Raw genomic sequence first — 18,098 nt, forward strand, 5'->3', positions numbered from 1 at the left:
AAGACAATGCAGGGGTGGCTTAGGGACAACTCTGTGAATGTCCTTGAGTGGCCCAGCCAGAGCCCTGAGACTTGAGCCCAATCGAACCAGAAAATGGCTGTCCAATGACGGTCCCCATCCAACCTGATAGATCTTGAGAGGATCTTCAGAGAAGAATGGCAGAAAATCCCCAAATCCAGGTGTGCAAAGCTTGTCGTATCATACCCAAAAAGACTTGAGGCTGTAATCGCTGCCAAAGGTGCTTCAACTGAGTTAAGGGTCTGAATATTTATGTCAATGTGATATTTCAGTTTTTTTCTTTTTAATAAATTAAAAAAGTTAACAAAAATCTGCTTTGTCTACGTCCCAGACTACATTTTAATAAGTTACATAGGCCGATTGACAAAGGTGGGCTAGGCCTACCTAAGATTTTGTTTTATTATTATGTGTTCGGTCTCAGGCATCTGGCTCACTGGTCGCTTCCACCTGAAAGAGCCCCTCCCTGGTTTTCTATTGAACAGGAAGTTCTTGCCCCTATTTTGCCATTGCAAAGCATTTCTATCAAACTAACCGGATAAGTTAAGTCACACCCCGCTATCTCACATTTGCACATGATTTGGACGAGTGGCCAGAATATTCAATTCGGACATTTATTTAAATTTTGCCTCGAGCATATGGCTTAACCCAAAATGATGTATCGACAAGTCCCCTTTCTGTTGGTCAGAGTGGATTGTGAGGGGGGTTGCTACACTCGGCGACCTGTATGAGAATGGAGTGTTGAGATCTTTTGAGAATTTGGGTCATCATTTTGGGATTCCCAGATCTCAGTTTTATAGGTATTTACAGCTGCGCCACATGCTCTGTACTGTTTTTGGGAGTAGCACACCCCCCCCCCCCCCCCTAAAACGGCAGATACTTTGGGAGAGGTGATAACTGCTTTTGGAAAAGGTCATGAGGCATCAGTGTATTACTCCCTGCTAATTCAGAGTCTGGGGGATGGAGCTTTAACTTCTCTCAAGAGATTATGGGAGAAAGATTTGAATTTGGTACTGGAGGAGGGAGTGTGGACTAAGATTCTGAAAAATGTCAAGTTTGCATCTAGAGATGCAAGGGTGTGCCTTATGCAATTTAAGATTTTACAAAGATTTTATTGGACCCCCTCTAGATTATATAGGCTTGGTCTTAAAGACGCACCCACCTGCTGGCGATGCCAATCAGAAGTTGGAGACACAACCCATGTTTTTTGGGGATGTGTTAAGATCCAGGATTTTTGGTTAAAGGTTCAAAATTATTTGAGTGACATTCTGGGCACTCAAATTTTACTTTGCCCCAGACTTTGTATTTTGGGTGAAGGGGAAGTTATAAATTCGGGGGACAAATATATAAAAAAAACTGGGTTCTGACTGGCATGATGATTGGCAGGCAAATTATTTTAAGGAGTTGGAAGTCAGATGGAGTGCCACCATTAGGGTGGCGGCTTTTGAGAAGATGACAGATGGAAGGCTGGGGCTGGAGGACTTGTTCTTCAGGAAGTGGGGTAGGTATTTGGTGGTTTTGGGGACTCGAGGCGAAGGGATGAGGCGAGAGACGTTTAGTTTAATTATGCATGTTTATTATCTATTTTATTTTTTATTTATTTTATATTTTATTGTTTGTGTGAGTGTGTATTATTTTATGTGACCACAGGGGTGTTCTTTGGGGTAGGGTGGGGTTGGTGTTTGGGGAGAGACATTAATGAGGGTTAAAAGTTAAATGTTGATTCGGTGTGTATATGTTGTGATTTTCTCTGTGTTATTTCTTTGAATCAATAAAAAATGTTAATTACAAAAAATCTGCTTTGTCATTATGGGGTATGGAGTGTAGATTGATGTGTGAAAAAAAAAAAAGAATTGAAAGCATTTTAGCATAAGGCTGCAACATAACAAAATGTGAAAAAATAAAGGGGTCTGAATACTTTCTGAATACTTTTTTTAACCTTTTCGCCAAGTTAAATAATCACCTGGATTAATGCAGACATTATTAAATAAACCAAAACAATGTATATATGTAACTTTCTTTATGTTTTTTGATATAGAAGGTTTTACTGATTCTTTTTGTCCCGATGAAGTGAATATAATAAATTATCTTTCCTCTGTAGCTGAAGGGTGATGAGAGAAGTGATGAAGAAGAGGATGAGGAGGGTTCTGAGGAAGAGTATAAACATGCATATTCGAATGGATCTGGGACAGGACTGTCTAACGGTCATTGACACATAGAGAGACCTTCCATACATATAGACACAGATAACCTTTTAATGCATATATTTATGTCCATATTGGACACACGATTCATCTGTGAATTAACTTTTCTTTTTTCTTTTTTTGCACAGCCTTTCATCTTAAGGTGTGAATATGTACAGATATTGTTGTAGCTCAATAAAATCAACAGATTATTTCTCAACATCACTTAATCAATAAAAACTGGTTAGCATGTGACAATTTAAGCAGTAATTGAAATGTTTCGCATGATAGATCTACAACATCACACAATGTCACAGCTAAAGCATTTGGTCATTTCAGAGTTACAGTTTATAAAGTCAACTTTGCATTGAGCTGCAATTAAGCAAAAACTATTTAAAAACTAAAGCTGCATCCTTGCATTATGTTCAGTACAGTAGCTCAATGTTTTACTTATATTTACAAATTGTACTGTATAAACTAGGTTGATATGGGAATCTAACACACTGTCAGATACTCCATGTAACTCTCAGATTGTTGATGTATTCTTCATCATCAGGGATTTCAATACTCAGACCCTCGTAATAGTCCTCAAACTCAGCATAGGACACACTTTTTGTGACCTTTCCTGCTTCCTGTATGAAGGCCAGGAAGTTAGGGTTTGAACCCGCTTCTGTCAACAGTAAAAATGATAAACATATTTTCATAAACATCAGTCATCCATGAGACCCATTCAGTAATAGTGCTTTTGGTCCACCTTCATTGCTTTGTTATAAGTTAACTTTAATAACTGCAGTGTTTTTAAGTTTATCTTTAAATTTAACTCTATATTGCTTTTCCAGGAATGAACACAGAGGTACCACACATTTAAAGGGATAGTTACTCCAAAAATCATTTTGAGGGTGAGCCAAAAATGGATGGTGCTGCAAACCCATACAACTGGAGATCTTAGGCAAAATAATGCCTATTTGTTTTCATTGTATGACAAAAAAAAAAAAAAAAAAGATGCAATGGAAGTAAATGGTCACTGAGGTTGTCAGTTTGTGTTGTGAAATACTGACAAACACTAAATACATGTAAATACTACTTTAAAAGCTATGGCCTATGAACATAAAAATGAAATTAGTGGCTCACCTTGTGTTGGGACAGAGTCTTGTTTGCCTCTATAGAATTTTTGTATATCAGTTAGGGAGATGGAACCGGTTTTATTTGGGTCAAGCTTTACATAAACCTGAAAAAAAACAGAGAGACACTGGCATTCAAAACAGCAGCAAATCAGCAGATTGGAACTTCACAGAGCTCAACAGCGTCCTCTGGAGGACAAAAGCAATCAAAAACTTGTCTGTCACCTTCAGAAAGACCGCTTTTCTGTTCTCGCTCATCTCTCCGGTAACGGCACGCATCACATCAGAGGGGTGCACCCGCCCCTCCGCACGCCGACTCATAATCCTCCACACCGCCCCGAAGTCCTGACACACACAGTTCACACTAATGTAACTGCTCAGCACGCCCAAATAATGTTCTACACCAACATCTGGGGCCAGTTGCACCAGCTATACGTACGTTACAACTTAGCCTAGTTGTGACGTAAATGGGCACTGAGTCACAATTTACGCTCTACTAAATATTTGAGCATTGCACCATTAAACTCAGGTAGGATTCGTTTACATTTACAGGAGAAAACATTATGTAAAAAAACTTACTTCTTCAGATTTGAAACAAATCTAAAGGTGCACTTTCCTGTGTATGCCGCCCGGTGTCACGTTTCAACATATACGAAATATATAAAATATTAAAATGAATAAATGTCTATTTTTCCAGCCTGTTGTATTAGTATTTATTTATTGTCCCTTATTCATTTTAGATACAGTTATTGAATATTGTTATTTACGTAGGCTAAATAGCCTATATCATTAATGAAATCTTGTTTTTATTACGTATCGTATTTTAACGGGGATATAATTTATTATATCTGACAGTTACGTGAGCTTGAACATCAACCGTAACAAGATCAAATTGAAGTTCACGGCCTTTTAACAGTTCTGTGCACAAATTTGAAGGCTGTTCATTGGATAAATACAGGCAAACGTCATGTGTGACTATGCATTACTTTACAGAGAGCTTACAACCTACTAGTTAAGTCTTGCCTTAAGAACAGGTGGTGCAACCAAATTAAGCACTGATTTAGTTACAAACTAACTAGTAGTTACTCAGCCCTTAGTGTGAACTTTACGTCTCAATTTAAGTGAGACCTTATGCGCAGCTGGTGCAACCCTACCCAGGTGCTTTTGTACAGGCCTTATGGCAGACAGACAGATTGACAGACAGAAGGATAGATTAGATAGTCAGACAGACAGAGAAACAGACAGAAAGACAGACAGACTAGATTGATACAGACAGATAGATTTGATAGACAGACAAACAGATAGAGAGACAGACAGAAGGATAGATTAGATAGACAGACAGACAAATAGGACAGACAGACAGACAGACAGATAGATAGATAGATAGATAGATAGAACAGACAGACAGACAGACAGATATATAGGACAGATAGGACAGACAGACAGACAGATAGATTGACAGACAGACAGACAGACAGATAGATAGAACAGACAGATAGATAGGACAGACAGGACAGACAGACAGACAGACAGATATAGATAGGACAGACAGACAGACAGATAGATAGATAGATAGACAGATAGATAGATAGATAGGACAAATAGGTCAGACAGACAGACAGACAGACAGATAGATATAGATAGGACAGACAGACAGACAGATAAATAGATAGATATATAGATAGATAGATAGATAGATAGATAGAACAGACAGACAGATAGATAGGACAGACAGACAGACAGACAGATATAGATAGGACAGACAGACAGACAGACAGACAGATAAATAGATAGATAGATTGACAGACAGACAGACAGTCAGAAAGATAGACAGATAGGACAGATAGATAGATAGATAGATAGATAGATAGATAGATAGATAGATAGATAGATAGATAGATATAGATATAGATAGATAGATTGATAGATGTGGTTGTTGTTCTTGATTATTTGTTACTTCTCTATACCTGTTGAGTGAGACACAGATGGTCCATCAGAGATTTTCTGAGCAGCTCTTTTCTCTGAACACTATGAGCCTTTAGATCAGAGTTCTGCAGATGTCTGCCTAGATTAATCAGGGTCTGGACGGCACACCCCCTCAGCCTATCACGAACTGCACCTGTAAAACATTTAACAATCAGAGCACTGAAATCCATGTCTTCCATGATTTATTCAAGGAATGTTCCGGGTTCAGTACAAGTTAAGCTGAATCAGCAGCATTTGTGGCATAAAGTTGATTACGACCAAAAAAAACAGTGTGGTTGCAGTAAGACGCTTACAATGGAAGTGAATGTGGCCAGTCCATACACATTAAAATATACAGTTTCAAAAGTATAGCCACAAGACAAACATTATACAGTATGTGTTAACATTATTTTAATGTGATGTAGTTGTTTAGTAACCTTATCTGTGTAACATTACATATAATAGAACAACTTTGTTGTCATGGCAGCATTATGCATCACACTAAAATCATGTTAACATGTGCAGTATAATTTGTATGTCTTGTGGCTATTAAAACAGTGTGTATTTTAGTGTTTATTAACTGGCTTCATTCACTTCCATTGTAAGTGCCTTACTGTAACCATGATTTTTGCTTCTTCTTTTTTTTTTTTTTTTTTTTTTAATAAACTAGGGATTAGTGAAATAATTTTTTATGGTAATCAACTATATATGCTATAAATATATGCTGTTGACTGAGCTTAGCTTGTATTGAACTCGGAACATTCCTTTAATTATTCATTTAGCCCTCAAGGGTCCACGTTCACCTAAAGGTGAAGCATGTAATTTCTGTGCCACAACAGCAGTCTCTTTGATATTCTGGTTCCAAGATATGGCTTAGGACCTTCCTTCAGTGTAAGTATTAGGGGTTTTTACTATCAGGGCAAAAAACACCTGCTTTATCTGCTAACAATGTCCAACAGTGTGTGTGCTTGCACCACAGGAGATTTATGTTGTTTTTGTCATTTTTTCTGAAAGTCATGAAAATATTTCAGTGTTGGAAATGACGTTGATAGAAATGACACTGTGGAATCACCCAATCTGGAATGCCCAATTCCCAATGCACTTTTATGTCCTCGTGGTGGCGTAGTGATTCGCCTCAATCCAGGTGGTGGAGGACGAATCCCAGCTGCCTCCGCATCCGAGACCGTCAACCCACGCATCTTATCACATGGCTTGTTGAGCGCATTGCCACGTTGACATAGCGCGTGTGGAGGCTTCACCCATCCACCACAGCATCCGCGCTCAACTCACCACGCGCCCCACCTAGAACGAACCGCATTATAGCGACCACAAGGAGGTTACCCCATGTGACTCCACCCTCCCTAGCAACCGGGCCAATTTGGTTGCTTAGGAGACCTGGCTGGAGTCACTCAGCACGCCCTGGGATACGAACCAATGAACTCCAGGGGTGGTAGCCAGCGTCTTTACCACTGAGCTCCCAGGTCCCGGAAATGACATTTTTGACTTTTTTTTTAAATAAAATGGCCGGATCCCTTGTGTTGCTAAGGCTCATTCCATAGCTAACATTTTATGCATCCTAAATACACAGTGTTAAATTATATTGTCACACTTTTTGTGTAATTCTGCAAAATTACAGCTTATACGGAAATGACGGCCAATAAAAAATACTCTGCTCACAAGTGATATTTCCCTTGATTTTTCTTTGTTTTGTCTCATATTTAATCTTAAGCATGCTCTTCACTGACACTTTTGTTAACTTGCTTAACAAGTACGCTAACTTTCGAAAAAACTTTATGAAGAGCAAAAATATTTGGTGTGGTGGAAATGACGCCAAAAACTCTGGGACAGTTATCATTTTTGTAAAATTGATGTTTTGGGTGAATGTTTCATTTACTTGAATGAAAATATTAGTGTGTACGAGAGGAATAGTGCATCATGTATTACCTTGAATTGCCTTTAGGGTGTTTGTTTCATTGATTTCCTCTTCAGAGAGATGATCTAGTCTTTCCCCAGACTGGGCACTGCACAATAGAAACTCTCTGAGTACTTCCACTTGCATACACACTGTGTGTATGTGTGTGTGTGTGTGTGTGTGTGTGTGTGTGTGTTTGTGTGTGAGAGAGAGATACATACAGCAGAGCTCTCTTGGCTGTCTCATCCACATCAGTAACTTTGAGGGTCAGACAAGGCTGCTGCCTCAGACTTTGGGGGAGGTGTGGGCCGCTTGTAGAGAAGTGAAGTTCGGCACCCTGAGCAATGTAGGCAGAGTGTTAATGAATTAATACAAGTCTGTGTTTGTGTACATGTGTGTGTGTGTGTGTGTGACAGATAATGAGTGAGTGGAACCTGTGAGATATCCTGCAGGCAGTACGGCCTCCCTCTGTTTAAATACACACCGCGAGTGATAAAGGGCAATGCGTTCCACCTGAAAAAAAGGTTTCAATCATTATTTATTTTTTCAGAAATACTGTGCCATTATGCACTGTACTGAACTCCGAAGGGAAACTATATTTGTGTGTGCACAATGAGGTGTGCTGTATTTGTATACATTGAAAACATCAAAGGCTGACCTGTTTTTACCAAAATTTCGATACTCGTACACTGTCAGCGTTTGGTCACATGTGAAAAAGAAGCCAATAATCTCTCGACATGCCTCACGTCCACACCTATATACCAATCACACGCACAATACACAGTAAAATACAAACAAATGGCTGAATTTCCATCACAATAAAACAGAACTAATACGTATTTTATTTCTAGTATTCTTTAATGTTTCTACCTTGATATAATCCTGGCTTGAAAGCAGAGCTTGTTGGATAAGAGGTTCTCTGTTAAGGATGTCCTAGTTTTGACCCTTTAGAAAAAAAGAAAAAAAAAAACACCTAAATGGTGACATTTTTGGCAAAATTACAGTATGTAGTTCATTACACGTGTCATGGCAGAAGGTCATAGTGGTTACGTTCCCACCAGCACTGGAAGATTGTTAAAGGGACAGTTCACCCAAAAATGAAAATTCTCTCATCATTAACTCACCCTCATGCCATCCCGGATGTGTATGACTTTCTTGCTTCTGCAAAACACAAATAAAGATTTTTAGAAGAATATCTCAGCTCTGTAGGTCCATACAATGCAAGTGAATGGTGGCCAGAACTTTGAAGGTGCAAAAAGCACATAAATGCAGCAAAAAAGTAATCCGTAATATGATAGGTGCGGAAGGGAAACTGATCAATATTCAAGCCTTTTTTACTATAAATTCTCCTCCCTGCCCAGTAGGTGGTGATATGCGTGAAGAATGTGAATCACCAAAAACAAAAGAAAAAAAATGTGCAAGTGAAAGTGGGGATTGAAAGTAAAAAAAGGACTTAAATATTGATCTGTTTCTCACCCACACCTATCATATAGATTTTGAAGATATGGATTAAACCACTGGAGTCGAATGGATTACTTTTAGGCTACTTTTATGTGCTTTTTGGAGCTTAAAAGTTCTGGCCACCATTTACTTGCATTGTATGGGCCTACAGAGCTGAGATATTCTACTAAAAATCTTCAATTGTGTTCAGCAGAAGAAAGAAAGTCATACACATCTGGAATGGCATGAGGGTGAGTAAATAATGAGAGAATTTTTATTTTTGGATGAGCTATCCCTTTAACAATCTTCCAGTACTGGTGGGAACGTAACCACTATGACCTTCTCGAAATCCAAGACTACGAGACAGAGAGTTCTGAATGTGAGTCATGTCAGTGTGTGGGTTTTACTCCGTGTGGTGAAGAGATCTCCTGTAGCGTGGTGGGACACTCGTGGGACTGACAGACAAAGCATTCTGTTCCGGATCGCTAATGACAGCCCTGCGTGTGCATTAGAGAATCCTCACGATGACATTACTCACCAAAAACTGACAAAAAAGGGGGGAAGAGAGAGAGATACTGACCTCGACAGCTGGTCCACCATAACCTGCTCAATAACAGCTTGCAGTTTCCTCTCTTCTGTAAGCCCCTCCTACACATAAACACACAAAAATACCATCCAATCATATCAAACACTCTACAGTGCTTCTAGAGCATAACACATTGGCATGAGCCAATCATTGATCAAGCCACAAACTGAACTCACTGACTCCCTCATCTTGTAGCTGGGTTGTGCTGTGTTTTTGGAGGTGAAGTCAGATGGATCCAGGTTTGGTTTGTGGCTGTACAGTGGACTTCTTTGTGTCTGGACTCTGTGGTTCAGCTGTAGTGAATCCCCATGATCCACAAAAGCCCCTGGATCATTAGTTGAGTGCTTCACCTTGGTCTCGAAAAACTAAGGAGAAAAACAACAAAACACTGTACATTTTAAATGCATAAATCATCTAAAAATGTTATGAATACATTGGCAAACAGACATGGACTTAATCAAATGTAAACATGGTTCCACGGGGTCTTTAAAGTAGTTTTGAATGAGTACCTGTTTTGAGTTTGTGGAGGCTGGAGAGCCCCAGCTCATGGCTGAAAGGTTTCCTTGGTCAATCTTGATTGCAGCTTTCTTGGGAATCATAGCAAGATGCTAAATCCAAAATGACAACAACAGTCTGAAATGTCCTCCTTTCCATATGTTTACATTTCATTTGAACTCTATTTATATGATCAAGTTAAAGGGATAGCTCACCTAAAAAGGAAAATTCTCTTATTATTTACTCACCCTCATGCCATCCCAGATGTGTATGACTTTCTTTGTTCTGCAGAACACAAATGAAGATTTTTAGAAGAATATCTCTGCTCTGTAGGTCCAAACAATGCAAGTGAATGTTAACCAGAACTTTGAAGCTCCAAAAAGCACATAAAGGCAGCATCAAAGTAACTCCAGTGGTTTAATCCATGTCTTCAGAATCTATATGATAGGTGTGAGTGAGAAACAGATCAAAATTTAAGGCCTTTTTTACTTTCAATCCCCACTTTCACTTGCACATTTTTTTTTCTTTTGTTTTTGGTGATTCACATTCTTCATGCATATCACCACCTACTGGGCAGGGAGGAGAATTTATAGTAAAAAAGGCTTGAATATTGATCAGTTTCCCTTCCACATTATTGTTTTGGATTTTTCCCCTTTTTCACCCAATTCCCATTGCGCTTTTATGTCCTCGTGGTCGCGTAGTGATCCGCCTCAATCCGGGTGGCGGAGGATGAACCCCAGTTGCCTCTGTGTCTGAGACCATCAAACCGCGCATCTTATCACGTGGCTTGTTGATTGCTTTGCCACGGAGACATAGCGCATGTGGAGGCTTCATGCCATCCATCGCGGCATCCGCGCTCAACTCACCACGCGCCCCACCGAGAACAAACCACATTATAGCGACCACGAGGAGGTTACCCCATGTGACTCTACCCTCCCTAGCAACCTAGCAATTTGGTTGCTTAGGAGACCTGGCTGGAGTCACTCAGCACGCCCTGGGATTCGAACTAGCGAACTCCAGGGGTGGTAGCCAGCGTCTTTTACCACTGAGCTACCCAGGCCCCCTACTCCAAATTTCCTAAGTGCTCTTCTCTCGCAAGAGTTCTTTTTCTTTTGTTTTTGTCGATTCTCATTCTTCATGCTTATCGCCACCTAATGGGCAGGGAGGAGGATTTATATTAAAAAAACAATTAAATATTGAACTGTTTCTCATACAAACTTATCATATCGCTTCTGAAGACATGGATTAAACCACTGGAGTCATATGGGTTACTTTTATGCTGCTTTGATGTGCTTTTTGGACTTTTTTTGGTCACCATTCACTTGCATTGTATGGACCTACAGAGCTGAGATATTCTTCTAAAAATCTTCATTTGTGTTCAGCAGAAGCAAGAAAGTCAAACACATCTGGGATGGCATGAGGGAGAACTACCATTTTAATAGAGTCCACATCATAAAAAGACTCATATCATCATCATCATCATGCCTTGGTTTCCCACCTCCTCTTCCATGTCGTGCAGCGTCTCCAATTTTAGCACTGGAACTCTGTGAAAGACATTGAACAATTCATGAATTTAATAATGAACATGAATGTGGTTTTAAACGTTAAACTTAAGTGCATATTTCGCCTGTAAGGTTTTATTTAATTCTCTAAACTTACTCTGCTGGCCTCGGCCCGCGTTGTGCTCCAGTAATCTTGGGTGTTAAAAATATACACGCAAATGGAGAGAATAATTAACAACAGTGACCCAGGCCTATTCGTGTTAAAATGCCATTATAACAGAATAAAGAGTGCGCTTACCTGTTGCACACTTTGTTGTAAATGTGACGATTTCACGTTTGCACTCATTATTTGTAGAACTGTGTACAACGTATATAAATACTTATTATAACAGGTGTAAAGATGGTTTTCACTTAAGACTTTCTGTTGCCATGGTGAATTCAAACACAACACACGTTTCATAGCAGCGTCACTGTCGTCTTTCAAGGATTGTGGGTAATGTAGTTCGAAATGTTTCACATTAAATTTGCACCAAATAAAAAGAAAAATGAATACACGTCCCTGTTAAATACCTTGTATGAAAATAATATGGTAATAAAAAATAAACGAATAGCTAAAATAAAAATTCCCAGTTTTGCCAGATTTTATATCAAGATTTCAAATGTCTATTTTTTGTGTATTTAGGGTTAAACAACTACTTTAAACGTTTAAATATATATATATATATATATATATATATATATATATATATATATATATATATATATATATATATATATATATGTAGACCTAAATGAGGACCAAAGTACCCTTAATAATAATAATAATAATAATAATAATACAAATAATAATAATACTAAATTGTTAAAATAAAGCGTGCTACAAAAACCACCCTGTTTTGCCAAATTTGATAGGACTACCATTATTTCAAATTTCCCATTTTTATGTATTTAGGGTATATTAAATATTTAAAATGCTTAAATATAATAATCCTTAAAAATAAAAATAGTTGTGAGCCTAAATGAGGACCAAAGTACCCACAATTAAACATTTAAAATCTATAGGCCTAATTAATTAAATAAATTTAATTTACAGATTTTGTAATATTCCATCAAACACAATTACTGTTTAAAAGTTTATCCACGTTTACAAAATTATTACTGCATGGAAATATATTTTCCTAAAAATCCCACATATGAATTTAAATGCTAGCATAAATCTAAATTTTAAATATTCAAAAATTATTGAAAATATCTACAACCAAAATAAGCCTACCTAATGCTAAATGTATTTTTTAATTAGACATGTATTTACTGTATATATATATATATATATATATATATATATATATATATATATATATATATATATATATATATAATTTTGTTAGATTTTTTTTCCATTCATTCTTGAACTTACTATAAAAATACAAAGCTAAATTATTATTATTATTATTATTATTATTATTATTATTATTATTATTATTATTATTATTCTCACGCTTTACATTTGGACACAAGTGTGTCCGCGCGCGTGTGTTTGTGCGTGAGAGATGAAGACAAAGTGTCCCGCGCATCTTATTTTTCGTGACATGGTGGGTGGTTCCGTTTGAAACCTTTATAAAGACCCTGTACGGAGAGATCCAGACAGATAGCGACACAGAGAGAGATAAGAGTGGGCAAATCCATGCACCATGACGCACAGGTCGGCGCATCTCCTCCAATGATGCTCTATTGACGCTCTGATCCAGAGGAAAGCAGCGCGCGGCTCAAGACAGGCTTTGCAATGGACTCCTTCGGCTGTCTTGTCCTACGGATATCGGTTCTTCTGTGCGGCACCTGCGGGGTTCTGGCGCTCATACGGAACAACGGAATAACGGAACCGGAGTTCATCCGCAGGTGTGTGCAGGCGCATAATAATGCGCATCGATCGCGCGTCACTCCACCTGCGGCCAGCGCGCGCTCCATGGTAAGACAGGTGTTCACTTACACTCAGGTATTTGTTAATATAATAATGCATGATGAATCGACTCTGCTTGCTTTGATAGGCATTTCGTATAATTATCAGAGCAACCAATCCCATATTTACAGTATATGTTCATATTTACAGTTTATATATGTATATATAGATGCGCATTTGAAAACATCTTGTTTACTTAATCTGTTAACTGCCTCTAATAATTTTTCTCATCCCCTGTTCCTCGTCTTCATTTCTGTATGTGTATATGTGTGTACAAGTAATTATTCATGATAATTAAATTAAAACAATTCATGCTGATTAGAGACAGTATGTATCTATAGCATAGGCCTCTTCATCATGAGGTCCCATTGTTTTGTGTCAAAGTGTTTGGTTTAAGTAGCTACTCAGTAAATACACACACTAAATAATTCTGGTTGTCATGGTAATAGAGAAATGTTTTTGTATGAGCAGTGTCTTTTTCCTTTATTGGGTATGAGAAGCAATAAAAGGCCCTTTATTGTGTTTGTGTAAACCTAGATTGTTGTTTTTTTAATAATAGGAAAAGAGTGAAGAAAAAATTATGGGTTTTGTGTAGATCGTGTGGTTAGGTTCTTGACGAAGGTTCTGGAAGGGTTTTACAGGCAATAGTAAACTCATACTGTATGCATATGTCCTATTCTCAAATATATCTCCATTAATGACCATTTGAAATATATAATTTATTTGGTCAGATAAGTTGTGGATTTAAAATGGATGTAAAAAATAAAAACTTTTTTAAATATATATATATAGTTGGTTGATTGATGCAATTCAAAATGATTAAATATTTGACTTTTTTGTGTGTTTTATTAAATTTTTTGTTTATTTATTTATTTATTTTACTGGTAGTATCCAGAGATTTGACAATATTAACATTATCACAATGTTTTCTTCTGTAAAGTCTTAAAATCTGGTTATAGATCAAACCTGTATTCAGTATCATATACTGTAATTTTAGGGTTAGGGCTATGATTGGTTCATAATAATGTTTTAGGAACATGTCTGACTTGTGCAAAATATGATAAAGAACAAACCCAGTTATCTCTTCTCAGATTAAAGGGATAGTTCACCCCAAAATGAAAATTCTCTCATCATTTACTCACCCTCATGCCATCCCAGATGTGTATGACTTTTTTTATTCTGCTGAACACAAATGAAGATTTTTAGAAGAATATCTCAGCTCTGTAGGTCCATACAATGCAAGTGAATGGTGACCAGAACTTTGAATCTCCAAAAAGCACATAAAGGCAGCATAAAGGTAATTCATAAGACTCCAGTGGTTTAATCCATGTCTACAGAAGTGATATGATAGGTGTGGGTGAGAAACAGATCAATATTTAAGTCCTTTTTTACTATAAAATCTCCTCCCTGCCCAGTAGGTGGTGATATGCATGAGGAATGTGAATCGCCAAAAACAAAAGAAGAATGTGAAAGTAAAATTGGAGATTTATAGTAAGAAAGGACTTAAATATTGATCTGTTTCTCACTCACACCTATCATATCGCTTTTAAATAAATGGATTTAACCACTGGAGTCGTATGGACTACTTTTATGCTGCCATTATGTGCTTTTTGGAGATCTGGTCACCATTCACTTGCATTGTATGGACCTACGAGCTGAAATATTCTATTAAAAATCATAATTTGTGTTCAGTAGAAAAAAGAAAATCATATACATCTGGGATGGCATGAGGGTGAGTGAATGATGAGAGAATTTTATTTTTGGGTGAACTATAACTTAAGAGTTATACAGAATTTAATGTGTTGTCTAACCCATCTTTACACTGCAAAGGTGGCACAGAAGCTGCATCTGAAGTGGCATTTAGTTGTATTTACACAGACTGTTTAATGCTGCTCAGAGGTGGCATAAATACATTTGCACAGCAATTACAACTGCATAAATAATGTTAAGAGATTAATGTTTTAAATCTAAAATAAAGCGTATAGAAAAATGAAATGAAACAGAATGATACTTTTAAATATAAAACGTAAGTGCAAAGTTTAAAGCAGCTCTGATCCTCCATTTCATTTACACAGATCCAAAGCAGCACCAGAACTGCCTTTGATACTATGGGCAGAGGTGGGTCAGGACATGCATTATTTAGTCTGGTTTATGTGCCTTTACACAGAATTTTGAGCAGGTACACAGCAGCCTTATCTCGGCTATGTAAAGACGCCTTCAATTTTAATTTAGATTACTGATGTGCTGTTGTCTGTGTCTGTATCCACAGTCTTGGGACAATGAATTGGCCAAAGGTGCAAGAGATCGGGCGAGACACTGCCGGGCCTCTTATAACCCAACGGTGGCACATTTTGGGCACCCGCTGTTGGGGTGGATGGGGGAAAACATTTGGCTGGGAGTTCCATTCTCAGCCTTCTCGGTGGAGAACGCCATACAGAGATGGAGCAAAGAAGGAGCTTACTCATTTAGAAAAAACAACAACAACTGCTCGAGGTTGTGTGGACACTATGCACAGGTACCCTTAATATGCATATGATTTATTTTCTTTCATACCAAAGCAGCTGCAAGGAATGCATACTCATTATATTGTTGTGAGGAACACATTTGTTACCATTAAGTGTGAGATATCTGCACCACTAGGCACCAAATGTAATGAATGGTTAAACTGTATATGAAAGTCTCACTGTCCTTTATCAGTCTTGTGTTGGTGTGTATTTTCTATTTCAGTTAATGTGGTCTACAAGCTTCAAGCTGGGCTGTGCTGTTAATGTGTGCACGAAAGGTATCGAAAACTTCTCCAGCCATCCAGAATCCACCATTTTTGTGTGCAACTATGGCGATACGTAAGTTAGAATCTGGATGACCGTAAGAAATGATGTCAGTGTGAATCTATGCAAGGATGCAAATAAATATTCAAGATCTGGTAGTAACCAATATAACATTTAAGAATTAACTATTGATGGAGTAAAACAGCCTTTTTAGTCAAAATATAATAGTAAAATGTCTTTTTTTTTTTACCTGTTGTAGGGGGCACGTTCATGGTATTACTCCATATATAGCAGGTGTGACGTGCAGCGGGTGTGGATCGGAGATCTGTCGAGACAACGTCTGTAGTAAGAACAGTTGCAGTGCACAATACTGTAACTTTTCAATAGCGCTCACACAACTGATGTGCTACAGTTACACATCTGGTTATTAATGTGTCATTAGAGAAATATTACTATGCAAACGCTCCTTTTTTAATGCATTATTACAGCCTTTCCAAACCATCTGAAACTGCATCCTCATTAAGACAATGACAGATCATTATCTAAACATATAAACAGTGCTTAATGAGTTCAAAAATACAGTATGAAAACAGTATAAAGAGTATTGTTGGAATAAAGCAACAACACACATTTAAAAGTGAATATGTGCAGTTGTCTTAAGGAGTTATTTCTTCCTGATCTTCTTCTTAAAAAAAGACCTTCATTAGTGTAAATATAGTCAGCTTTTTTCAGACATACAAGTTTTCAAACTTTTTGATACCAAAGACCTCCAAATATGATGGTCCCCTTGCAAGAAATTTAAAAGAAGCTATATCTTTTCATGTATAAAGACCCTTTTATACTGTGTAAGACACTAATAAGCATGACAATATAAAAACAACATGTTGTTTGCCAAATAATGGCCACTGCTGAAGCCAAAAGAAATTAATATATTATTAACATAATCCATCCATCCATCTTCTATAGCCGCTTATCCTAAGTAGGGTCACGGGTGCTGGAGCCTATCCCAGCTGTCTTGGGACGAAGGCAGGGAAACACCCTGGATAGGTGGCCAGTCCATCACTGGGCTAACACACACAGACATACACATTCATACTCACACTCACACTCACACCTATAGGCAATTTAGAGTCTTTTTTGGACTGTGGGGGAAACCGGAGCACCAGGAGGAAACCCACATGAACACGGGAGAACATGCAAACTCCACACAGAAAGGCCTAGATTAAGATCAAATTATTAATAGGAAATATCACCTGAAAATATTTACTTAGTAGTAAGTTTTTAAACTTTTCTGCCCACTAAAGGCTATAAATTAATTTTACTTTAATAAAAACATATACATTTGTACACTACCTAAAACAAAAACCTTTAAAAATGTTCTTTTTGATTCATGAAAGCTATTAATGATTAATTTTCAAAACACATTTCAGTTTATTGTCTATTTTAGACTATTTTTCAACTATCGTCTATTTATTCCTTTGCATATTTTTACACATTTTGCCTACATTCTCCCAGTATGATGTCTGTCAAACCTACATCTTGCTTAGATATGACTGGATGTATTTCTTTACAGGATATGATTGGTTCCCTGGGTGGGATTATGGCCCCGCCTCTTCAGCCCACAGTATTTCCTATTGGCTGACTAATCTTGGACTGTGTCTACCAGGAGTTTGCTGGACACTCATCTATTATGCAACACATTAATGTCATCATGTGGTCCTGTTTCTTAGTGTCTTAAAGGGAAAGTTCAAACAAAAATGAAAATTCTGTCATCATAATCACCCTCAAGTTGTTTCAAACCCATGTGACTTTTTTCTCATGGGACACAAAAAGAGATGTTAGGCTGAATGTTATGGACTGACAGACAGCCTAAGTCATATGGGTTTGGAAAGAATGAAGATAATGATGACAGAATATTTCAGTTTTCATCAATTGTTAGTTTATAAATTAGCATTAACTGAAACAAGGATATAATATGAAAATAAAAATGAAAAAAACTATCAATAGCAAATATATATTTCTGCTGTGTGTAACTCATTTATTTCAGTGCCATACACAGTAAGTCTGTAAATGCATTCCTTATTTAACTTCGAAAAAAGTGGAATTATCATCCTTCATGTACTGTAATAAACCATGATGCCCATAATAAAAGTG

At 37.5% G+C, this 18,098-nt stretch overlaps 2 protein-coding genes across 2 annotated transcripts in view; one reads left to right on the plus strand and one right to left on the minus strand.

The window, feature by feature from the left end:
- Positions 1 to 2,080: 2,080 nt before the first annotated feature.
- Positions 2,081 to 11,791, minus strand: LOC127416730 (calcyphosin-2-like). The gene is made up of 16 exons (XM_051656234.1): positions 11,518 to 11,791; positions 11,377 to 11,411; positions 11,216 to 11,261; positions 9,732 to 9,830; positions 9,399 to 9,587; positions 9,217 to 9,284; positions 9,044 to 9,133; positions 8,067 to 8,141; positions 7,855 to 7,950; positions 7,631 to 7,709; positions 7,418 to 7,533; positions 7,229 to 7,305; positions 5,287 to 5,438; positions 3,545 to 3,664; positions 3,330 to 3,426; positions 2,081 to 2,868 (listed from the first exon to the last, which is right to left on the minus strand). The coding sequence occupies exons 1-16, from the start codon at positions 11,677 to 11,679 to the stop codon at positions 2,705 to 2,707; spliced, it is 1,665 nt and encodes a 554-aa protein (XP_051512194.1). The 5' UTR covers positions 11,680 to 11,791; the 3' UTR covers positions 2,081 to 2,704.
- Positions 11,792 to 12,887: 1,096 nt separating this feature from the next.
- Positions 12,888 to 18,098, plus strand: part of LOC127416733 (GLIPR1-like protein 1) — a 5,235-nt gene continuing 24 nt past the window's right edge. The window contains exons 1-5 of the mRNA XM_051656237.1: positions 12,888 to 13,185; positions 15,446 to 15,691; positions 15,904 to 16,019; positions 16,204 to 16,289; positions 17,518 to 18,098. The exon at positions 17,518 to 18,098 is cut by the window's right edge and continues 24 nt beyond it. Coding sequence (XP_051512197.1) covers positions 13,003 to 13,185; positions 15,446 to 15,691; positions 15,904 to 16,019; positions 16,204 to 16,289; positions 17,518 to 17,648 — 762 coding nt within the window. The 5' untranslated portion in view covers positions 12,888 to 13,002 and the 3' untranslated portion in view covers positions 17,649 to 18,098. The remainder of the gene's footprint in view (positions 13,186 to 15,445; positions 15,692 to 15,903; positions 16,020 to 16,203; positions 16,290 to 17,517) is intronic.

The sequence above is a fragment of the Myxocyprinus asiaticus genome, chromosome 26, assembly GCF_019703515.2.
Source record: "Myxocyprinus asiaticus isolate MX2 ecotype Aquarium Trade chromosome 26, UBuf_Myxa_2, whole genome shotgun sequence".
In the NCBI taxonomy this organism is placed as follows: domain Eukaryota; kingdom Metazoa; phylum Chordata; class Actinopteri; order Cypriniformes; family Catostomidae; genus Myxocyprinus; species Myxocyprinus asiaticus.

What these genes read in the sequence shown, in the direction of transcription:
- LOC127416730 (XM_051656234.1), bottom strand. Translation starts at nt 11,679, where the DNA reads ATGAAACGTGTGTTGTGTTTGAATTCACCATGGCAACAGAAAGTCTTA. An exon ending in CGCGGGCCGAGGCCAGCAGA is followed by an intron (nt 11,262 to 11,376) that starts GTAAGTTTAGAG and finishes TGTCTTTCACAG; the next exon opens with AGTTCCAGTGCTAAAATTGG. An exon ending in AGATCTCTTCACCACACGGA is followed by an intron (nt 8,142 to 9,043) that starts GTAAAACCCACA and finishes TTTTTTCTAAAG; the next exon opens with GGTCAAAACTAGGACATCCT.